Source organism: Neovison vison, chromosome 2 (genome assembly GCF_020171115.1).
Source record: "Neovison vison isolate M4711 chromosome 2, ASM_NN_V1, whole genome shotgun sequence".
NCBI lineage: Eukaryota > Metazoa > Chordata > Mammalia > Carnivora > Mustelidae > Neogale > Neogale vison.
The window spans coordinates 151,820,345-151,838,477 of record NC_058092.1 but is presented as its reverse complement, the minus strand read 5'-3'; the positions used below and the strand labels follow the sequence as shown (position 1 = coordinate 151,838,477).

At 38.4% G+C, this 18,133-nt stretch overlaps 1 protein-coding gene across 5 annotated transcripts in view; it reads right to left on the bottom strand.

The window, feature by feature from the left end:
- Positions 1-320: 320 nt before the first annotated feature.
- ARID4B (AT-rich interaction domain 4B) overlaps positions 321-18,133 on the bottom strand; it is a 142,539-nt gene continuing 124,726 nt past the window's right edge. For 3 of the 5 annotated variants that reach the window (XM_044239333.1, XM_044239335.1, XM_044239334.1), the window contains 5 exons: positions 14,894-16,108; positions 11,953-12,066; positions 9,531-9,746; positions 7,833-7,979; positions 321-2,083 (listed from right to left, as the gene is read on the bottom strand). In XM_044239333.1, the coding sequence (XP_044095268.1) occupies positions 1,956-2,083; positions 7,833-7,979; positions 9,531-9,746; positions 11,953-12,066; positions 14,894-16,108 (1,820 nt within the window). In that variant the 3' untranslated portion in view covers positions 321-1,955. The other 2 variants (XR_006383268.1, XM_044239336.1) reach the window with 2 other exon arrangements.

The window sequence follows — 18,133 nt, the reverse complement described above, 5'->3', positions numbered from 1 at the left end:
AAAGGGAAAAAATCTGGTGGTGACGGTTCCACATGTTAAAGAAAATAATTTTTTTCGTCTTTAGACAAATCTCCAAGTCATAAATATTCATGTTCAGAATCAAGCAAAATATATAGAGTGTATATACAATGATAAAAATTGCCTAATAAATCTTGTGTCTGGTTAATGGACTTTTAATTTTTATAGGTATAGCACTTCCCCTTTTTTGGTATGTCAGTTAATCCCTTCTGCTAATACAGGCTGGAAATGTATGTTCCAGTCAGTGATCATATACAGAAATGAACTAAAATTACTTAATCTTTTAGAAACAAAATCAAGGATTCACAAACTATGGCATTTTATTTCAGAGCCTTTGCTTACATTTGTACAATATATTACATAATTCTTCATTGTTTGCAGATCCTAATATATACTTTATAGCTTTTATTCTATAAGCTTTTTCTTCAACGTTTTGCTGTCAACAAATCTTTACAGTCCTGTACAAATTTGAATAACTTGAAACCATTTTCAACAAAATTAGTTACTTTAAGCACACACTACAAGACTGAAAATGCTTTTCTTAGAAAAGTTGAATGTAAAGGATTCTGACACGTTAGCATCTACAACAAAACGCTTCGAAATTCTCACATGTCGTATTGCCAGAAAACAAATAAAACATGCCAGCTCCATCCAAAAAAAGTACACAGAACTACAATTAAAACGGTAAAACAGTCTGTACAGTAAAGTACTGTGTATTAACAGTGCCAGGTATTAAATAGCTTGAATGAACACATCCGCAATATACAAATGTCTTACAAAGGTGTAGAATTAAATACAAGTGCCAAACAGAACAGAGATTGGAATCATATAACATAAAGTCAATACAAGTGAAAACAGTTTTGCGCTCATTTTGGATTTTATACAAGGCATTTAACTTTATAGGCCTACCACCCCGATTAGCTATTTATACTTAAAATAACAACCATCCTTTTGAGACAGTTCATATCAACAACCTTGAACCATACTAATACAGTTTACTTGTTCCTGAAGTCCTCTTGTTGTAGCTCATAATAAAATAAGCAATACAAATGAATTATCTGTATTTAAGGAAAAAGAAACATTTACAAGAAAACACAAAAATATAACTGTTATAATTCATTATGAATAAATATACACTTTGAACTGGCTAAGTACAATCTTTATACATTGTTTAAGATTTAATACAGTTTATTAGCCATTTTCTTTTTTCACACAATGTATTATATCAAAATTAAAAAAAAATACTGATTTATAGAAAAATGGCAAAGTACAGTAGTTCCATTCCAATTTGAAGGGGCGTGAAAAGCCACTGCAAGACCTTTTAGCCTAATTCAAACCTGTAAACATGTTCAGTCTTTTTTAAAGAGAATCTTTAATATTTGGTTACCAGGATTGATGTCTAATATCCTGTTAACTGCAGGTTTTGAATTTATTACATGTGCTTGACTTATACAATTAAAGCCACCCTAAGGTGACTTGCTTTAAAAAACAATTAGCTCGTACAAATGAAAATAGGTTCATATTTTTTCATAAATAAATGGAAAAATATCAAATGTTCCAGCTTTAACAAAATACAAGGGAATACATATACAGTAAGTTATCTTAACCTGTTCTGGCCCACCGAATAACTATGCTTACTGTATTGTCTCTACAGGCAGTGAAAAGCCTCCATTTGCCACAGTGGAAGGCCTTCAAGTTACCAGACACACAATTCCCAGACAAGTTGGAAACAATTATTGCTTGAGGAAAAGCAGTTCATTGTACTTTTTCTTCATAAAAAAAGTGCACTTAAGTGCCAAGTCAGCTTGTCAAGAAACAATTTTTAAATATAAAATAGTGCTTGTCTGATTTTTTATTTTTGTGCCACTGTGCAGTATAAAAAAAAGACGTGGCCCTCAACAGCCATTAAGTGCAAAGTGCTTTAGCAAGTCCTGCTGTCACCTGCACTCAACTGACATTCCATTTTGTGATGCGCTGGACATTGACGGTTCAGCTAAAGTTAACATAACAGCAGCTGTTATAGAGCTGGATGAAGGGGAAGAAGAGGATGAAGATGTAGCAGCACCTGAAGAAAGGGAAGACCAAACCAAAGGCTTAATAAATGTATACACAACAACAGAAAGGAAGGAAATGGAAAACGTCAGTCCTCTCAGCTAAAATTCTGTGTACTCTCTAAAACCATTTAGCTGACAACAGGAGCAGTGTAAATGTCACAATACCATATGTAAAGAAAGGAAAAATTAGTGTATCTGAAGTAGCTAGACCATGCCAACTACAGTTAATGAAAAAGGGTAGATCAGGGATCAATTAGAAAAAAATCATGGGCCCAGTCTACTAAGACACGGAAATAAAACTAAGAATCGACTTTCTAACAGAAACAAATGTCAAAAAGAACTCTGAATCCAGTAGGAAAAATCTGTAACCCACCCAAAAATCGCTTCCTTCCTCCTAATTCCTGCATCTTCCAGTGTTGGGAGTTTCTTAGGAATTTAAATGGTGATGAGAAAGGGAGGCTAATTGATTCTGCATATTCCTTAACTTCATTTACAAAGTAAATGACACATTTGTTATTTTCCTCAGGGAAATTATCTTTGTTATCAATCAGTATTTAAAAAAAAAAAACATCTTTTTAAGGAATACAAGCACAAGGTAAAAGAAATCCTTCAATACAGGAATATAAGGTGGAAAAGCAAACCTTCTCATCAAAAACCCTCCTAAACCCTCGAAATTCCCCTTCCCCATTGTTATCAGTTGCTTCATAGTCTTTAAAAAACTCTAGAATAGTGGCTGGCAAATTACTGCCCCCAGGACAAATTAGCCCACCTGCTTTTGTTAAGAAAAATTTATTGGAACACAGCCATGCCCATGTATTTACATCTTGTCTATGGTAGATTTTCCACCTACAATGGCAGGGTCAAGTTGTTCTGAAGAGACCACTTGGCCAACAAAGCCCAAAATATTTATCATCTGCCTCTACAGAAAATGTTTCCTAGCCCTGTTCTGGAAGAATGTTATCTCCAGAAGCTAGAGATATGATATGTAAATTAAGCATGTGTAGCTACAACCCTACTTTAAAAAAACAAGTGGAAGCATCATAGTACAGTGTTTGACTCTTGATTTTTTTTTGAACACTTTATCTTAGGAGATTGTTCCATACTTGAACATATACAAATCTACCTCTTTTTCTTTCTTTCTTTTTTTTTTTTAGAAGATGTTATTTATTTATTTGAGACAGAACAATTAGTGCAGAGGGGCAGAGGGAGAGAGAGAAAGAGAGAGAGAGAGAAGCAACTCCCTGCTAGGCAGAAATCCAGATGCCAGATTAGATCCCAGGACCCAGAGATCATGACCTGAGCCAAAGGGCGATGCTTAACTGACAGCCATCCAGGCACCCCAATTTGGGGCATTTTAAATAAAAATTTAAATGTCTACTTTTTCAATGTAATGTATCCCAATTTAAATAATTTCTGTTATTATAAATATAACCACAAACTTCTTTATGGTTATTATTTTTCCTTCAGACCTATTCTCAGAACTGGATTTAGCTAGTTCTCCAAATATAGAGTCAAATTGTTTTCCAAAATAATTGTGCCAATGCCTACAGCAAAGTGTATGAATTTTAGTATATTTTCCTACCAATGGTTCCAGTTACACTTTTTTTTCTTTTTTTTTGGCTAGGAATAGTATCATATTTGGCTTGCTTTTCTTTGATAACTAGGATAGTCATTTTCCTACTAGTATTTTATTTATTTCAGAAAGAGCATGAGAGAGAAAGCATGAGCATGGGGTGGGGTGAGAGGGTCACAGGGAGAGGCAGAAGCAGGCTCTACACTGAGCAGGGAGCCTCAGTTAGATCCCATTATCCCATCCCCAAGGTGGAGGTATGATCCTAGGACCCTGGGGTCATAACCTGAACTGAAGCCACATGTTTAACCAACTGAACCACCCAGCGGCCCCTTCCTACTGATATGTTATTAGTATTAGGAATTGACTTTTAGAGCTAACTCCCCAGAGAAAGGATTCATTTATCAGAACCACTTGCTACAGAGAATCTACGGTGACCACATATGTTAGAGGAGCAGTTTCTGGATAGAAATCTTACTACATAAAAAACATTCTAGGGGCACCTGGATGGCTCAGTGGGTTAAAGCCTCTGCCTTTGGCTTGGGTCATGATCCCAGGGTCCTGGGATCAAGCCCCACATCGGGCTCTCTGCTCAGCGGGGAGCCTGCTTCCCCTTTGCTCTGCCTGCCTCTCTGTGTACTTGTGATCTCTGACTGTCAAATAAATAAATAAAATCTTTTAAAAAAATAAAAATAAGTAAAAATTCTAAAAAGGATTACATGACTTAAGGTTAAGGAGCTCTAGCATAAGCCTTTAAATAGTATGTTTATAATAATTGATTTTTATTATTTTTAGACAGTTACAGATCACAGAGAACCCTGATCCCCTTCCTTTGACAATGTTTCTGTAAATAATTCCTATATTTTAACATTTAATTTCTTTTCAAATTGTTCCATAACCCAGACTTTCAGCCAGCACACAAATTAAAAAGCCTAGGGGCGCCTGGGTGGCTCAGTGGGTTGGGCCGTTGCCTTCGGTTCAGGTCATGATCCCAGGGTCCTGGGATCGAGCCCCGCATCGGGCTCTCTGCTCAGCAGGGAGCCTGCTTCCTCCTCTCTCTCTGCCTGCCTCTCTGCCTGCTTATCATCTCTCTCTGTCAAATAAATAAATAAATAATCTTTAAAAAAAAAAAGCCTAGACAAAAGATGGAGAGAGTTACAGGACTTATCGCAACAGCAAAGGAGAAAAGGAAGAATATTCATCTAAATAAAGGAAAATGAAAATCAAAGTGCTTCAGAGAATGGGAACAGTGGAAAAAGAGGAGAGTTAGGGAAGAAAATCGTAAGCTTGTCCCATGCCCCCACTTTTAATGTCCCCTTTCTGAATTTGCTACAAAACTACAAAATGTGGTATTTTCCTAGGGTTCCCTTTCTCCTAGGGTCACCATCTCTACCTCCTCTTCTCCCTACTCCATCTTCTGCTAAATCAGCTTTAATCCAGATTCTCCATCTCCAAAGCCCACAGTAAATGCTCTTAAAAAGGTCACTGGTGATTCCAACATTGACCAGTCACTGGTCACTTCACTGGCCTTTCAGACAAGATGACAACTCGCTTCCTCAACTCCTGGCCAGCTCCTCCTGGTTTTCTTCATTCGAGGCTGCTCCTCAAGTCTTACTAGTTTGCTCTTCTCCCTCTCAGTCCTACTACTAAAAGTGGGCTTGCCTCTGCTTTCCTTCGTTTGTACCCTCATTTCTTTACTAGGAGATGGCCTCAAGTACTAGGAGTTAATAAACCATCTGAAGTAACTACTGTGCTGTAGCTATGCTTATGACTTAAAAATGATCTCTCTAGTCCTGTGTTCTCCCCTCAGCTACACACTTACACATGCCACCATCTACCTGACAGCTCCACTTGGATGCCTTAAGGGCATTTCAAAAAGTGACATGGGAGGGGCACCTGGGTGGCTCAGTGGGTTACTCCGCCTTCGGCTCAGATCATGATCTCAGGATCCTGGGATAGAGCCCTGCATCGGGCTCTCTGCTCAGCGGGGAGCTTGCTTCCCTTCCTCTCTCTCTGCCTGCTTGTGATCTGAATGTCAAATAAATAAAATCTTAAAAAAAAAAAAAAGGGACATGGCAAAGGGGCGCCTAGGTGGCTCAATCAGTTAAGTCTGACTTCAGCTTAGACTATGATCTCAGTGTGCTGGGATCTGAGCCCTTTGTTGAGCACTGCACTCAGCAGGGAATCTGCTTGTCCCTCTCCCTCTGCCATTCGCCCTACTCATACTCTCTCTCACTCTCAAATAAAAAAAATCTAAAAAAAAAAAGATAATAATAAGGCAACATGGTGAAAACGAAATGTCTGATCCTTTCTGTGTTCCCCAACCCATCTCCATCTGTGTTCCCCAGATGGAGAATCTGGATTAAAGCTGATTTAGCAGAAGATGGAGTAGGGAGAAGAGGAGGTAGAGATGGTGACCCTAGGAGAAAGGGAACCCTAGGAAAATACCACATTTTGTAGTTTTGTAGCAAATTCAGAAAGGGGACATTAAAAGTTCCACACTGAGGAACCCACATCTTTTCTAGGTCTTCCTCATTTCCAATGTCAGCACCAAGTAAGCCTTGTGTTCCAGCTGAAAAAACCTACAAGTCATCTCACTTCCTTTCTCCTCCACCTGCACCCAATCCATCAGCAAGCACTGTCAACCCAGCACTGACCACTCTCCATCTCTCCTGCAAGCACCCTGTCCAGGGTACTGTCACTTGCCCCCTGAAGCCACTGCAGTGGGATCCCTAACCAATACAGCTTGCCTCTACCGCTGCCCCTTTATTTTTTTTTAAGATTTTATTTATTTGACAGACAGAGATCACAATTAGGCAGAGATGCAGGCAGAGAGAGAGGAGGGAAGCAGGCTCCCCACTGAGCAGAGAACCCGATGCGGGGCTTGATCCCAGGACACTGAGATCATGACATGAGCCAAATGCAGAGGCTTTAACCCACTGAGCCACCCAGGCACCCCCACCACTGCCCCTTTAGAGTCTGCTTTCAAAAACTACAGACCATGTTGTTTCCCTGTTTAAAACTTTCAAATATGGGGCACCTGGGTGGCTCAGTAGGTTAAGTCTCTGCCTTCAGCTCAGGTTGTGGTCTGGGGGTCCTGGGATCAAGCCCTGAGTTGGGCTCTCTGCTCGGCGGAGAGCCTGCTTCCCCCCCCACCCCCGCCTGCCTCTCTGCCTACTTGTGATCTCTCTCTGTCAAATAAATAAAATATTTTTTAAAAAAACAACAAAACTTTCAAATAGCTGTCCATCTCACTTAGAATAAAATCGAAACCCTTCATCCTTGCCTACCAGGCCCCACATGATTTGGCTTCTGCCTACCTAACTTGTGTCTCTACCACTTTCACCACAGTGGTTTTCTTTCTGCTCCTGAAAAGCACCAGGTGTGTCCCCACCTTAGAACAGCTCTTCTCTATCTGGGGTGATTTTGCCCTCTAGAGGATATCTGAAAAACATCTGGAGACATTGGCTGTCATGACTGTGGGGGACTACTGGCATCCAGTAGGTGGAGGCCAGGGATGCTGCTAAACCCATCCCAAAGTGCACGAAACAGCCCCCACAGCAAAGAATTATCTGGCCCAAAATGTCAACAGTTCCAAGTTTAAGAATCTCTACCTTAGGAAATAATCTGCTGTATCTTAGGGAATACAGGATTCTTTCACAGAATGAATTGTCTCTCTCCAAATTTCTATGTTGAAGCCCTAAATTCCAGTGTGACAGTATTTGGAGATAGCAATACATTTCCTGTTGTTTAAGACCCCAGTCTGTGGTACTTTGTAATGGCAGTCCTGGTAGACCAAGAGAACTCTTTACCCTCAGATTTAACTTCTCTCACTTTCTCTTAATGACCATTAAGGTCTCAATAAAAAGGTCTTGACCATTGGTAATCTAACACAACCCACCCAATCCCTGCCTTAACATTAATATCTCCCCAGTGCTGTTCATGATCTGAAATCTCATTTGGGTTTTTTATTGTTTTGTTTTGTTTTGTTTTAAGGCAGATTATAAACTCCATGAAAGTGAACACTGTGATTTAAGATAATTTTTTCTCTTTAAATAACTTTTTCCATTTTATAGATGAGGAAAATAATGCAGAGCAATTAAAGAACCTGCCCAAAAATACACAGAAATACACACACATAAGTCTAACTGCAGTCAGAAACTGCTCGTTTAAGTAAGACCAATACTTACTTTCTCTCTCTTTCTTCTTTAAACGCTTTCTCCTCCGATCAATGGAAGCTACTTCAGATTTTAATGACAGATAATGTTTTCTGATTTCCTGAAGTTTTTCTTGAAGAATTGTGATACGTTCAGCACTTGTCATATTTTCCAGGTCCGCTGTGAATTTAAAACTTTCATCATTATGTATTTTTGAATAAAATCATAGTGCATAAAAGAAAACATATAGTATGGTTGTAGAAAAATGTCAAATAAACTAAAAAATAAGGCTTGTGGGTATTTGTTTTCTTTCTTTCTTTCTTTCTTTTTTTTTAAGATTTTATTCACTCATTTGACAGACAGAAATCACAAGTAGGCAGAGAGGCAGGCAGAGAGAGAGAGGAGGAAGCAGGCTCCCCGCTGAGCAGAGAGCCCGATGCGGGGCCCGATCCCAGAACCCTGGGATCATGACCTGAGCCGAAGGCAGAGGCTTTAACCACTGAGCCACCCAGGCGCCCCGGGTATTTGTTTTCTAAGATTTTTTTCTTCCTAGCGTAAAACAACATAAAAAGCCATGCCTATATAAGGACGCCTGGCTGGCTCAGCCAGTTGAGCAAGTTGATTCTTGATCTCGGGTAGTGGGTTTCAAGCCCCACAATGGGTGCAGACATTACTTAAAATTTTTTTAAAAAGGCAGGGGGGAGCGCCTGGGTGACTCAGTTGGTTAAGCCACTGCCTTCAGCTCAGGTCGTGATCCTGGAGTCCCGGGATAGAGTCCCGTATTGGGCTCCCAGCTCAACAGGGAGTCTGCTTGTCCCTCTGACCTTCTCCCCTCTCATGCTCTCTTCTCACTCTCTCTCAAATAAATAATCTTTTTTTTTTTTTTAATCTTAAAAACAAAGAAAAGAAAAGAAAGGAAAGGAAAATCCATGTCTATATATGCCTGGTACATAATACATGCATGGTTTACCTGCTGAATGAATGAGTGTGTAGAATTGTAAACCTTAGGACCTAATAAACAAGTATGCTAAAAGTTCCATATTCATATACAGTATCACCACAACAGATCACTAAAAATCATACTTAGAAATAAAACTAGAAAGACAACAAAATGTTGAAATCATAATAAAGTTCTGAATGTCAGGTCTGCAGGTAAATTTTTCTCTTCTGGCCCCTTTTTGTCCTCTTTTTAGATTTTTATGAGTATGTATAACTTTTTTAATGTTTAACTTTTAAATTGTAGGATAATTTTTAAAAGCTCTAAAAAGCAGTTTTAAAATTCCTAAGAATATCTCTGTATGTGAGAAACTCTGGGGTAATCCTTTTCAAAAAGTTTTTAATTATGGAGATCTTTCATATAAACAAAAGTACGCAGAATAATAAGGCAGTCCCACATACCATTATCTGGCTTCAGTGACTAGCAATTCATGGCAAATCTTGTCTCATTTACACTTCATCGACTCCCACCCCCAAGAGAGATTATTTTAAAGCAAATTTCTAACATCCTATCGTAAGTATCTAGTTAATGTTGGTATTTGCCTGAATTGCCTTGAAATTTTTCTTTTAGGAACTTGTTCATTCCAATCAAGATCCAAGTAAGCTCTCTACTACTGCAATTGGTTATGATGTGTCAAGTTTGGTTACAACCTCTTTTTTAGGGTAATTTAGCCTCAGGAATTACCAGGCTGCAGATTCTTCCTCTTAACTGTCAGTTTACTAAATGTCACTTACACATCTGAAAACTCCATTTGTAAACTTTGGGTAATCGATTACTGGGTTCCTTGAGATCAGGATCCTTATCTCCATTCTTTCCACATTTTCCTGGGGACTGTGTCCTTGCAGGAGATTTGGTACTGTGAGACTTCATTCCGGTGGAAACTGATTTGACTGATTGAGTCTTAGTTACACTTTCCCCAGCAGAAAGTTCTTCACTATCACTACTGTTTGCTGAAAGAAAAATTAAAAGAAAAGCATGAGTAAACAGAAAAGTAAAAAATTTTCACTGATTTTAGTAAACAATATAAAATTAACCATATGAATTTATTACTAAAGTAAATAACTTGCTTTATAGACCCTGCCTAGAACCTGGAAAGTCATCATATACAAATATAGCAGCATCTCAGTTAAGAAAAACAAAACCAGAACCAAAAAATTCTTCTTACCTGAATTGCCAATAATCTTTAAAAAAAAAAAAAAAAAAATTCAAACTAATCTTCCATTATACCTGGTAGACTGTCAAATGTATCATAATTATGTATTGGAATGGCTTTTTAGTCTATCATGTTACTATTTATATAGCATTTTTAAAAATGACCCATTATAGGAATTTAAATTTAATATTTTAGGTTGTATACAGATCATGTTCACATAACACTTTTTCTACTCCTCTGGCCATAAGGACACAATGATGGAAAATCATGAAATTCAATAAAAAATTCTTTGTGTTTCCAAACTCTAAACTTTGATGTGTACAATGATTCTTTTCCTCAAGTTACTCCTACATCATAGCTTTTAACTAAAATAAACCATCAGTTCAACGCTGCTAAATATATTTGGTATGAAGATTTCACAAATCTATGTAAAAACTACGTTACATCTGCCTCTGCTGAGTAAAGCCTCAGTCCTCCAACAGAAAAGGTTAACCTTCCAAGTTTACCATGTGAACAGGTGATGGGATTGATAGTTCCATGAATTACCGCTTTCTGGATACAAAGTATTATCTGTGATTCCATGAGTTGGTTCCACTTTACTAAATTATTCTCAGAAAATGGTTTCCTTATTCTGATTTACCAAGCCCAATGATGAAAATGGAAAAATACAATTAACTATAACTGCTACAGAATAGTCACAGAATACAATCAAATGTAACTGCTGTACCTCAAAATTATAGGAATACATTAACTGACTTATTGAAGATGAACCCTCTTAGGAAATGTCATTTAAATGGTAAAGTCTTGAAGACAAAAGTATCACTTTCAGTATCCTGTCGGTTACTCCACAAGTAACTGATGATCAATGTGGCACTATTTATTCTTTAACAGCTACCCCCCAAAAAAGCACAGTCAGGCTCTCAAAGCCTGAAAAGCATTTAGATAGAAAAGGTACACAGCAACTCCTCCCACTGTGGCACTTGGAGAATGAAGCAACTCCACCACTCCTTTACACACACCTTAAGTGAACCCCTCCCAATCCCACCACTGCTGCTCTGGAACCCCTGGCAACTCCTAGCTAAGCCACCCAAGGCTTGGCCCCACTCTGATGCAGTGGTCTGCCTCAGCCTGGCTTTCATGGCCTTGCTGAGCACAGCCGCCCGGGGCCCCGAGGGACGCCATATTCACCGCCTGGAAGTCATATGGGCTCAGCAGAAGCTCGGGGAGCTGGCCGCATAACCCTTTTCTGCACTGAAGTGCAGCCAAGCCGGCCGATAGCAAAGGTCAGGCAGTGGAGGTGGCAGGAGTCTCCTGGAAGAGCAGCAGGAGGTCAGTGTGGGGCACCTGAAAAAAAATTCTTTACATATTTTCTGCTTCTCACTTTGTCTACAAAAGAGAGATAAAATGTGCAGCTCTCAGGAGAAATACAGTATATAAATTCCTGTTGGTCAACAAACAGAGCCATTACTAAAGTTAAGTCTTTAGTACCATATATAGCTGCTCTTGGGACACACAGTTTGGGGTACCAAAGATAAAAGTAATAGACTGGAGTTGTTGGAATTACAGCTCTAAAGCTATCTTGATTATTCTCTTCCAGTCTCATTTTGCCTTGAAGAGTTACAAAGCAATCAATTTCACTGTAATAAAAATAATATATAATTGAAACACTTTCAATTATATATAGCACATATAATGGCAAGTGGAAAGAACTGTGGGACATAAAACTAACAAGGATGTTGCGCTTATATTATATTGGCTATTATTTTAAAAAGAATTACCTGATCATTCATCAGCAATCAATACCACTGCTGAATATCAACACCAAACTGCTTAATCCTAGAATTTACCTAGGATCAGAAGACTTCTGTGTGACTTTTTTGAAGGCAGAGACAAAATCAAAATATTTAACTATCCCATATCCTGAATACCCTTTCCTTTATGGGGGGGGAAAAACATATCCGCCATTATTTTTATATTTAAATAATGAGAGGTTTCACACTTACTGCCTTTTCCCTTTTTTTTGTTGTTTACCACTGTTGCTTTATGGCTTCGTTTCTGCTTTTTTGATGAACTTCCTCCTCCCTGAGATTCTTTCCCTCTTTTCTGACCTGTACAGGCTACAATGGGAAAGAAATTATTAAGTAATACAAAATAAAATCAAGCTTTTATAGGTATAAATTCCACATTTTAGAAGCATAGAACAATTCTGAAACTATGCATGTTTTTTATGAGATTTATAAATTCTCACAGAAATTACTGTAATTTTAGAATAAATTATCATTAATGAACTGAATTACTGCACACAATAAAGGAGTTTTAAAAAAGCAAATAAAGTATGCACATCCTTCTTAGAAAAATGAGGTGTAAACCAAAAATAGTTCTCAATTTAGTACGGGAGCTTATGAGTCTAGTAATTCAAAAACAGGTAAATGCTGAAAATAAAAAATGAAATTTGTTAAAATTCAATAAAACCAAAATAAATATTAAGATTTAATTAAAGGTAAAAATATTGATATACCTTATAATGATATTAATATAATTTTTAAATGACACCATATTAATGGGATAAATTTTAGCAGTAATTCACACTTAGTTATTTTACTAATTTATTTATTCTAACAATAACTTCACTGCCAGAGCACTGGTTAATGCATATACCACTTACAAATCCAGCATAGTAATTCTAAGAAACGTTTCATCTTCTTCTTAGGAAACTATCATAAATGTCTCTCTTTTCTTCAAAGACTAGCCCACATCCTACATCTTCACTAAGACCTTTCTTGATGGCCAGGCTTTCATGGCTTAACCACTACTCCCAACGGTAGTTTCAGTTCGTTTTTCTATACTATTAACTTCGTCCTCAACATCTGCTATGTTTCTGTGTATTTCTAATTACATGTGTCGTCTACCAGACTTCTTCGGAGATTAGGAAAGTCCCATCTCTACTCAATACAATGTCGGATACTGTAATGACATGATATAAATATGATTAAAAAATTATGTCATGTTTGCTACAAGAAATATTTCTTAGTCCTGCTACCTATGATAAAATCAGTCTTGAGCATACAAGAAGACATGGCTTCCTTTGTCAAAAATGGAATAGGTTATTGACTATTTTGTTTGCAACTTCCTAGACAGTTTTTTAATTACACCTTACTGATAACTCTTCCTAATGCTATTTTAAAATCACAATTTAAATGAAACATAAAGAAGGTGATTAGGATGATGACTATATTGAAGCAGAGAGTCTTAAAAACAGTTGCCAGAATTCTCCCTAAAAGAGTATTAATTCTGAAGCTTTTAGCTGCAAGAAATAGAAAGCTTAATGTAAGCTAATTGGAGGGAATCCTAAATCTAAATTGTAAAAATTACATTTTTTACTTTTGATATATGTGAATTCTCCGGTATTAGTAGACAAATTTCTTAAAATGAGGCCATACGAAATAAATGCTTAAGAATTTATTTCTAGGGGCACCTGGGTGGCTCAGAGGGTTAAGCCTCTGCCTTTGGTCAGGTCATGATCTCAGGGTCCTGGGATCAAGCCCCGCATCCGGCTCTCTGCTCGGCAGAGAGCCTGCTTCCCCCCTCTCTCTGCCTGCCTCTCTGCCTATTTGTGATCTCTGTTAGTTAAATAAATAAATAAAACCTTTTAAAAAAGAGAGAGAGAATTTATTTCTAAAGAGAGAGCAATTCTAAAAATATTATATGTTTTGATCTGATAGAGCAGATGGTCTCTATTACCCTAAATCTGGGAGTATTCTTCAAGTTGAATGTTTTTTAACCTGGTCAAGATTAAGATTCTAAAGGGCAGTGCTAACTTAGTCTATCAGAAGATAAGCTCTTGTATCTCTTCTTCATGGCACACATACTGTATGTAGCTGTATGAATGTGAAAACACAATGAAGATCCCAACTGAATTGCAACTATATTTTTTACTTAATATTTATTTTTTAAAAAGAATGTTTTAAGTCAAGATTTGTGTGACAATGTTATACCAATTATATCTCAGTAAAGCTGAAGAAAGAGAAAAAGGAAAAAAATATTTGTGTGAGAAAACCTGGAATTAATTCATTTGATCTCTACCACATCTCCTTAAGCTCAGCTAAAAACATAAGTCTAGCACAATAAAAACTGTATGTTATAGAAAATACATATCCTATCTTTACAACAGAAAACTATGTTTCGAAGCCAAGTGTCAGCGTATGTTATATTCATTTGAGGACACCATAGAAGTGGTTTATAAGAAAAATGATGACAGAAGAATAGCCATGGCAAAATCAAAAGGCACTAACACTTTTGGGAAGTACTAATTTGAATTTCCACCTTTAACAATTGCACGGGAAATCAAAGAAGTATTACTGTAGGTTATTAACATACACATTGGTCCTTCGATCTGGAAGCTATGCATCTAAGAAAGCATCAAATTCCTTTACAAACTCACACAAGTTAGTCAGGCTTGAAAATCAGTTTGACACGGTTGTCTGAGGAAAGCAGTGCCTGGACAGTTGGTTGCTCCAAACCCCTACATACTGTATTTGGTTAAGGGTGGAGGGGTCTGTCAATAAATCAAAATGTTTGTGAGAAACTGCATATTACAATTGCAAAACAACGTTACAGAAATATATTTAAGCTGCTCATGCCGTACAGTCAACCAGTGTATAATGAGTCTTCAGAAAGGTCTGGATTTGGGCCGGGGGCACTTCCAGCACGTGTCCTGGTCCACTATGGAATGTAACAGCTCAAGCAAAGGACATTAAATCCTCAAGCTTTTAAACTCATTCACTATTCACTGACTCAAATTACCCTCCAAATTTTCATGTTCATCATGTTCACACAAGGACCTCACTTCAACACCTCACGTTCTAGCGAGAGATACCATGAAGCCCGTGAAAATGCAAGGAGGGAAACCTCCGAAGCAGGCGGTGTGCATCTGCCGCGCCTCACCTTTGTCAGGATGTTCCGGCTCCGGTTGATTACTACTGCTGGAGCTCACGCTCACGTCGCAGCCCGCAGGGGAGCTGTTCCCTTCCGACTGGAGGTCCTGGAGCTCCCCCGCCACGCTCTCCACCTCAACTGTGCTGTCCGTTTCACTCTTGATGCTTCGAACCTCCTCCTGGTTTGGAGCCAGCGGTTCTGCGACCGTCACAGAAGACGGCTGCCGACCGGCTTCTGTCACAGTGACCGAGGAAGGCGACTCAGGGGTGGTAGGAGGGGTGTTCAGCACTGAATTGCTGCCACTACTAGGAAACTCTGCTTTTTTGTCACTCATCTCCACTGGCTTTTCCTCGGCAGGTTTATTGTCAGCGCCCGCTGGAGGCGGGGTTTCGAGCTCGGCGCCAGGTGAGCCACTTTCCTCCTCGGCCACAGGCTGCAGGGACCCCTCTGCAGAACCCTCTTCTGGGGCAGGATGGGGCGGGGAGGCTGCCGCCTCTGTGTCCGAGTCTGAAAACAGCTCCTTCAGTGTTTTTTTAGGCCACTGTCCCTGAATGCTTGACCAGACGTCTTTGCGATCTTTAGCTCTGCTGTTCTGAAGTCTTTCATCAGAGTTATTCAAAAGTTTTATCCTTTTTTCTGCCACCTCTGAAAATCCGGAATAAAAACCAGTTGTCCGTAGAGATTTTCTCTTTTCCTCCAAACCGTTATATTTCTTAGTTGGCGTCAACTTCGTTTTTGATTTTTCTTCTTCCTCTTCATCTGAAGAGCTGTTACTACTGTTTTCTAGGCAAAGTGATTCTTTGTTCTTGGCCTTATCTTCTTTCTTGCCAGGTGATCCACTTTTTAAACACTCCTCTGTGTTGCAATACCTTCTCTTACCACGTTTGACTTGTGGCTTTGAAGATTTCTCTGTGGTGTCCTTCTTAATATCCTTTCTCTTTTTTGTGATTTCATCTTCTTCTTCATAATCAGTATCTTCAGATAATCCTTCCATATCTTTTCTTAATCTTTCTGGAGATTTTGACACTGGTTTGGATATTACCAAATCTGCATGGATTTTGTTTTCTTCTAGCAAAGATGAACTGTTCTGTTCCTCTTTTGCAAGAAGATCATTTCTGGTGTGGGTCAAATGATCAATCTTTGAGTCTTCTCTGCCACGGTTATCCGTGTCTTGAGCACCTGTCTCACCCTCCTGCTCACTGTCTTCAGCAGAACTTTCAGAAGCTAGAAAATAAGAAGAAAGACTAATGAGTTTTTCTAGCAATGTCTTCTCTGTGCAAATTATACATTAGCCCCTGTGGTTATAGCCATCTTAGGTTGCTAGGTTTTATCTCCATTTTGCAGGTGAGAAAATGGGAGTTTGAGAGAGGGAAGATACTCACACGAAGACGGTAATGTTTTATACTGGGACAGTGGCAGTCACTGTCCCAGTGACAGTAGAAACAGTAGTCACTGTCCACAGTGACAGTAGAAACACTACTGTATACTTTTGCCAAAACACATCAAATTATAAACATAAAAGTTGTGAATTTTATTGTTTCTAAGTTATACCTCAATAAACCTGATCATAAAAAAGAAACTTCTCAATTTTCTGAGTAGCACATAATAACGCCGTCAGGAGGCAGTCCCAGATCCAGGTAATTCTAACTTCAAAGTCCGTATTCTTATGAAATTGTACGCTTCACTGTCAGTATAGCAATGATTATTCAAAGATTTGTGAATAACGCATTTCCAAGAAGTTTTAAAGAACGACACAAGTAGCCTAAGTAACTGATACCTTTTGTAAAAATAATTACATAATTTTTAAGATTTTATTTATATATATGATATATAAATAATTTATATATCATATATATATATGATATATAAATTATTTATATATAGAGAAAGAGACAACAAGAGAGAGTATGAGAGGGAGGAGAGGGAGAAGAGAAGCAGGCTCCCTGCTAGCAGGGAGTCCGATGTGGGATTCCTGGGATCATGACCTGAGCCAAAGGCAGACACCTAACTAACTGAGCTACCCATGTACCCAAAAGTGACATTTAAAAAAAATTTTTATCTTCTTTTTTAAGATTTTATTTTTATTTATTTTGAGAGCAAGATAGAGATAGTGAGAGAGATAGAGGGAGCATGAGCAGGCAGGAGGAGGAGAAGCAGGCACCCTGCTGAGCAGAACAGAGTGTCTGATGGGGGACTTGATCCCAGAACCCTGGGTTCATGACCTGAGCTGTAAGCAGAAATTAACCCAACTGAGTCAACCAGGTGCCCCTAAATTTATTTCTTAAAAATTGACTTTAGTAAATGAATTCAATTAAGTATAAAAAATAATTGCCAGGGGGCTTGGGTGGCTCAGGTAGTTGAGTGTCCGACCCATGGTTTCAATTCAGGTCATGATGTCACAGGCCCTGGGCTGAAGCCCTGTGTCGTTGGGCTCCACACTCAGCAGGGAGTCAGCTGGACTTTCTCTCTCCCTCTGCCCCTCCTCACCACTTGCATACACTGTCTCAAAATAAATAAATAAATCTTTAAAAATAATAATTGCCTCTGTTATGACTTTAATATAACATTTACTGAGAAAATGCTACATGCCAGACGCTTTGATATGCTTTGTATAGATTGTCTGATTCTTCACAACAACCCTATGAGGGGCATGTTATTATAATCCCATTTTATAGTTTAGGAGACTGGGATTTAGAGAGGTAAACCAAGCCAAAGAGCTAGTAAAAGTCGAGATGAAATCCAAACTGAAGTCATTTGACTCCAGAATTTAGAACTGTAATTACAAAACTATACATGTTCTTTAGCTAAGTTTCCTAAAAGTAAATAACTGATACAATTATAACAATTAAAAACATTTAAACTTTTCTACTGAATTTTTTTAAACTGATAGCAAAGCAGCGTGTCTATGACTACAAACAAATGTACACTCACACTAGAGAACTAACAGCTCTTTTTCTTTCTCTCTCAGCCTACAAAGTCTCAATTCTATTTTCTCAGATAGTATATTATTAAAAGATGGTAATAGTAACTATTTGTTTAATTAGAAGTTCAGCCTGCACTGAACAGTGAGGATGTTTTCTTATTAATTCTTATTAATACTCCCACTTCCAGGGCGTCTGGGTGGCTCAGTGGATTAAGCCTCTGTCGTCAGCTCAGGTCATGATCTCAGGGATCGAGCCCCACAACTGGGCTCTCTGCTCAGTAGGGAGCCTGTTTCCCCCTCTCTCTCTGCCTGCCTCTCTGCCTACT